General features: G+C 45.1%; 1 protein-coding gene across 1 annotated transcript; it reads left to right on the forward strand.

Moving 5' to 3' along the window:
- The first annotated feature begins 2,377 nt into the window (after window positions 1-2,377).
- Window positions 2,378-6,120, forward strand: LOC122762601 (AMSH-like protease). Its single transcript, XM_044017783.1, has 4 exons — window positions 2,378-2,554; window positions 4,231-4,352; window positions 5,692-5,909; window positions 6,007-6,120. The coding sequence occupies exons 2-4, from the start codon at window positions 4,254-4,256 to the stop codon at window positions 6,086-6,088; spliced, it is 399 nt and encodes a 132-aa protein (XP_043873718.1). The 5' UTR covers window positions 2,378-2,554; window positions 4,231-4,253; the 3' UTR covers window positions 6,089-6,120.
- Window positions 6,121-6,229: the final 109 nt, after the last annotated feature.

The raw sequence follows: 6,229 nt of genomic DNA on the forward strand, positions 1-6,229 counted from the left end.
GTGTGAGAGTGTGTGTGTGTGTGTGTGTGAGAGTGTGTGTGTGATAGTGTGTGTGTGTGAGAGTGTGTGTGTGTGAGAGTGTGTGTGTGTGCTCTGAAAGCTCCTCAGAGGAGAAAGCAGCTTGTTGTCGAGCTCTTGTAAAAACCTTGTAAAGGTCCAGCGTGTGCTGATGCTGCAGCAGATGTTTCTGTCGCTTCTTCTCTTTTCTTTAGTTAAAGGTGGAGACAGAAAAAGAGAGAGAGTTTGATTAAAGGCATGAAAAGAACGAGTGGATCTGTGACGAAAAAGCTCCACGTTAGCCTCTGTCTGTCTGTCTGTGTCTCTTAAATCTGTCTTTATTACTCTGCAGGTAGTGAAAATATTCAGCATCTGTTTGGTGTCACATGATCACATGACACTGATGTTATTTAAATAAATTCAGAGTGTGTGTGTGTGTTGGAGGTGACAGGATGAACGAGTGAAGTTAGTGCAAAGATAAAGTCTGTCAGCCATGACAGTTTTCTCTTCGTCTCCAGGAGGAAAGAAAAACTTCACCATCTGTCTTCATTAAGTCTTCTCTGTCTCTCTCTCTCTCCCTCTCTGTCTCTCTGTCTCTCTCTCTCTCTCTTCTGTCCCTCAGTCTCTGCAGTTAGACACATGTTGTGCTTCATGGTGCATGTCCTTTTCTCTTGCAGGACAAACTGTAACACTGTCTTTCTCTCTCTTCTGTCCCTCTGTCTCTCTCTGTCTGTCCCTCAGTCTTTTCTGTCCCTCAGTCTCTGCAGTTAGACACACGTTGTGCTTCATGGTGCATGTCCTTTTCTCTCGCAGGACAAACTGTAACGCTGTCTTTCTCTCTCTTCTGTCCCTCTGTCTCTCTCTGTCTGTCCCTCAGTCTCTTCTGTCCCTCAGTCTCTGCAGTTAGACACATGTTGTGCTTCATGGTGCATGTCCTTTTCTGTCGCAGGACAAACTGTAATGCTGTCTTTCTCTCTCTTCTGTCCCTCTGTCTCTCTCTGTCTGTCCCTCAGTCTCTTCTGTCCCTCAGTCTCTGCAGTTAGACACATGTTGTGCTTCATGGTGCATGTCCTTTTCTCTCCTAGGACAAACTGTAATGCTGTCTTTCTCTCTCTTCTGTCCCTCTGTCTCTCTCTGTCTGTCCCTCAGTCTCTTCTGTCCCTCAGTCTCTGCAGTTAGACACATGTTGTGCTTCATGGTGCATGTCCTTTTCTGTCGCAGGACAAACTGTAATGCTGTCTTTCTCTCTCTTCTGTCCCTCTGTCTCTCTCTGTCTGTCCCTCAGTCTCTTCTGTCCCTCAGTCTCTGCAGTTAGACACATGTTGTGCTTCATGGTGCATGTCCTTTTCTCTCCTAGGACAAACTGTAATGCTGTCTTTCTCTCTCTTCTGTCCCTCTGTCTCTCTCTGTCTGTCCCTCAGTCTCTTCTGTCCCTCAGTCTCTGCAGTTAGACACATGTCCTGCTTCATGGTGCATGTCCTTTTCTCTCGCAGGACAAACTGTAATGCTGTCTTTGTCTGGGATGTTTTCAAATTGACTGTATTGTTGCAGATTTTGGGGACAAACAAGTCTCTCAGGTCTTTGTATGTGTGACAGTGTAGTAAGAAGTGCACGTCTGTCTGTCCTCTCTTGGTTGCCAGGTCTGTCTGTGTGGGCCTGTGGTCACTTCTCCTGTATGGGGTCAGGGTCTTCCTCAGTCTGGGCTCTGTGGTCAGATATTGTGTATTTACGGTTTAATGTAAAGTAACATTCTAGTTTACTGTGAGTTTTCTTGACTTTTCCCAGTAGATGATGTCATTGTCCTTTTGTTTGCTGATCATTTGATTGGGCCAGATATTTTGGGGTGTGTTTTGAGGCGGGGGAGGGTTGTTGGTGGTGGTCAGCTGGCTGAGGCCACTCCTCTCTATGTTGCTCTCTTGGCTTTGCCAGGCTTGGTGGTGATCAGAGGCGGGGTCACTAGTTTGGAGGTGTTTATAGAATGAGATGGCTCTTTTCTGGATGTCAATAAGGAGCAGGACCTGGTCCAGTTCAGCTCTGCATGCAGTCTTTACTCTAAGAATGTTTTTGCAGAATTCAGTGTGGAAGGTTTCAATTTGATGTTTGTCCCAATTAGAAAAGTCCTGGTTTGTTAATGGACCCCATATTTCACTACCATATAAAGCAAATGGTTGGATTACTGTTTTAAAAATGTTGAGCCAGATTTAGGATATTAATTTAATTTTAGTTGATTTTCGTATTGCATAAAAAGTCCATCTGTCTGTCTGTGTGTCTAAAACATGTCGGAGTGAGACCTCCTGCTTCTTTGCGCTGGTCTTTGGCAGCAGTTGTGCGCAGGCGCAGAGTGAGACCGGAAAGCAGGAGTGAGTCATCTGCGCGCGGAGACGATCTTTGTCCTCGTGCATCTGTAAGCGCGTCCGTGTGAGAATCTTCTCCCGGAGATTTGAGCCGTTTTTCCGCTGCTCCTTCTCTCACCTGCCGCCGCGGCTCCGTTTCGGTCCCGGGTCTCCGCAAGTCCGGATCCAGTGACCCGGGTTTTTGGAGCGTCTTCCTCCCGCAGGTGAGTGAGTGAGTGAGCGAGTGAATGTTGCTGTGTGATGTGTTCAGTGAAACTCCGTGATTCACACTTTCATTCACTGTCTTTGTGAAAGAAACAAAAAGCCTTAAATGCATTTACTCACTCATTTGCATATTAACGCTCTTAAAGGAGCAGTGTCTCATATTCACGAGCTGTTATTGTCAGTGATTGTTCAGTATATTTGTATAAATGTATATTTACTTTAAATCAAACTGTTGTTTTTGTAGCCTTGGATTAAGACTTAAGTCCTACTTTAGACAGAGGTTACACGTAAACACAGACACACAAAGCAATGTGACACTTGTACAGTCTCACCACTAGGTGTCACTCACTCTAACACACTGGACCTTTAAAATTATGTCAGAATATTATTCATATATTCTTTTGTTTTTGTTCAGTAAAAGCCCTTAAGGAGTGTACTTCCTGTCACCTGTTCAGGTGTGAACACATGTTTATGTGAAGTGGACCAACAGGATGTTTGAGTCCTGAGTCACCTGCAGGACGTATGCTGCGTCACACGCTGTAGAAACACTGCCACCTGCAGGACGTATGCTGCGTCACACGCTGTAGAAACACTGCCACCTGCAGGACGTATGCTGGCAAATACAAGCCACCGCCACCTGCAGGACGATGCCGCGTCACAATTTGTAGAAACACGCTACCTGCAGGACGATGCCATGCTTCACACACTGTAGAAACACGTCAACGCGTGATCGGCGCTCCGCCACACGCCAGAACACTGCCACCTGCAGGACGTGAGCGCGCCACACGCTGTGTTAATTGCTACCTGCAGACGGAGCGCGCTGCCACGCTGTAGAACACCTCGCCACCCTGCAGCAGGACGATGCTTGTGTCGGGCCAATAACGAAACACTGCTACCCGCAGGACGTATGCTGCGCCACACGCTGTAGAAACACTGCCACCCGGCATCGATGCCAAGGCCACACGCTGGGGAAACACTAAGCACCGCAGGACGAGTGCTGCATCATACATGCCGTAGAAACACGCCACCTGCAGGACGACACTCGTTACCTGGTGACGTATGCTGCAACGTTATGCTGTGGGAAACACCGCCACCGTGGTGGACATATATGCTGCGCCACACGCTGTAGAAACATCGCCACCGTGACACTGCCACCTGTGGACGTGAGTGCTGCATCACATGCTGTAAAACACTGCCACTCTGCAGGACGACGCTGCCACCTGCAGGACGTATGCTGCATCACACGCTGTAGAAACACTGCCACCTGCAGGACGCACGCTGCCACCTGCAGGACACACGCTGCGTCACACGCTGTAGAAAGATTTATTTTCTCAGTGCTGCCCCCCTGAGGTCGAAGGACAGAAGACCTGGGTCATGTAAACATCAGTCTCAGTGGCATCTGTTGCCATGGTGACATCCTCCGGTGTTAATGACAGGGTGCATCAGTGATGTTCACCCTCTCACAGTGAGGTCCTCGTCTTCTTCGTCCTTGCTGTTGACGAGCGTGACTCATTGGATGATTAGACACCGGTTGTCACGGCAACTGGACCAAACTGAAGGATAAGTGGGCGTGATGATGATGAGGAGGAGGAGCCACACATGGCTCTAACTGTTAGCTTTAGTCCACATCTTAACCTAGTCACAGTAACGTGTGTGTGTTTGTTTTCTGCTGCAGTGAAGCATGATGGGAGGAGACAGATGGACGAGGCGGTCGTGGGCCGACAAGTGACACACACACACACACACACACACACACACACACACACAATGGACCAAGGCTTCAGTTTAAATTCACTGGTGAGTGGGTGAACATCACTGATTCGCCCTGAAATACGTTTTAAACTGATGTTACAAATAAACATTCGTCTTTTGGTGAATTAGTTTCAGTCCACTAGATGGAGCCAAGTGCTCACTCTTACTCGTGTAAGCAATATATGATTTTGCAAATACTCAGTATTTAGCAATATCATGATAATATTGTGACTTTAATATCGTCATTATATTGTGATAATATCGTATCATGACAAAAATCATGATAATATCGTATCATGACAAAAATCATGATAATATCGTATCATGACTTAAATGTTGTGATAATATCATGACTTAAATGTTGTGATAATATCGTGATTTAAATATCATGACTTAAATATCATAATAATATCCTATCATGACACATATCGTGATAATATTGTATCATGGATTAAATATTGTGATAATATCATATCTTGACAAATATTGTGACGTAAATATCGCGACAATACCGTCACTTAACTAAAGTGATAATATCGTATTGTAACATAAATATCCATGACTTAAATATCGTAATAATATCGTGACTTAAATGACATGATAATATCGTGATTTAAATATCATGATAATATCGTATTGTGACTTAAATATTGTGACTTAAATGTGATAATATTGTATCGCAATTTAAATATCTTGATAAAATCGTATCATGACTTAAATATCGTGATAATATCGTATCATGACTTAAATATCGTGATATATCGTATCTTGACTTAAATATCGTAATAATATTGTGACTTAAATGTCATAATAATATTGTGATGTAAATATCGTGATAATATCGTATCATGACAAATATCGCGATAATATCGCATAGTGACATAAATATTGTGAATTAAATATTGTGATAATATGGTGACGTAAATATCGGAATAAAATTGTATGGTGTGAGTAAATCTAAAACTCAAAGCTCACTCTTTGTTGAAACATGACCTTTGTCTCTGATTTTGTTTATATTTTTCACATATTTCTGCCTCTAAATCGTCTTAAATGTTGCAGACTGGACCTTTAAAACCTCTCCTACTCCTCCTGTATTTTTGTGCTGTTTCCTTACTTCCTTCCCTCCCTCCTTGTCTCCTCTTGGTCTATTCTTGAATAGAATTCATTCGCTCACACTGACCTCGTTCACATCCTCTCATGTAAATGAGCTGTGAAACAAACGCTGCATTCAGGCTCTACTGCAGCCGCGGGAAATCTCACTTTCCTGTGCGAGCTCAGCTGTGAGATGTTGTGTTCGATGAACGTGGGAGAGGACAGTTCTCTGACAGTGTTGTCAGGGGTGTTGTCCTCTCCTCAGCTGTGTGTGTGTGTCTGTGTTGTGTAGAAGAAGTTGGCGGCAGAACCAGAATACACCGATGTGTCGCTGACGGCGGCAGAGCGCGTTCGTGCGCTGGGGAAGATGGGAAGCAGCGTGGAGATCAACGAGGACATCGAGCCGCGGCGCTACATCCGCTCCGGTGTGGAGATGGAGCGCATGGCGGCGGTTTACCTGGAGGAGGGCAGTCTGGAGAACGCCTACGTCCTCTACAACAAGTTCATCACGTGAGGAACACCACACACTGACCTTGTGACCTTGTGACCTCAGCTCCGTCCTGAGGTTTGATGTTCTTCATCTCTGACAGAAAATGTGCTTCTTCAGTCTGTTTGTAGAGAAACTGCCGAGTCACAAGGATTATCAGCTGTGCAGCGTCCCCGAGAAGCAGCTCATCATGAAGGTATGATCCTGATCAAGTTCAAGACTCTGCTGGAGAGTGTTTCCAGATCTCTGAAGAATGTTTCCAGATGTTCTGGAGAACATGTCAGATGTTCTGGAGAATATTTCAGATGTTCAGGAGAACATGTCAGATGTCTAGAGAACATGT

This window comes from Solea senegalensis, unplaced genomic scaffold, assembly GCF_019176455.1.
Source record: "Solea senegalensis isolate Sse05_10M unplaced genomic scaffold, IFAPA_SoseM_1 scf7180000015819, whole genome shotgun sequence".
NCBI classification, from domain to species: Eukaryota; Metazoa; Chordata; class Actinopteri; order Pleuronectiformes; family Soleidae; genus Solea; species Solea senegalensis.

Excerpts from the sequence above, each read along its gene's own strand:
- LOC122762601 (XM_044017783.1), top strand. The coding sequence starts at position 4,254 with ATGGACGAGGCGGTCGTGGGCCGACAAGTGACACACACACACACACAC. Across the intron at positions 4,353-5,691 it reads GCTTCAGTTTAAATTCACTG|AAGAAGTTGGCGGCAGAACC; the intron begins GTGAGTGGGTGA and ends TGTGTTGTGTAG. Across the intron at positions 5,910-6,006 it reads CTCTACAACAAGTTCATCAC|TCTGTTTGTAGAGAAACTGC; the intron begins GTGAGGAACACC and ends GTGCTTCTTCAG.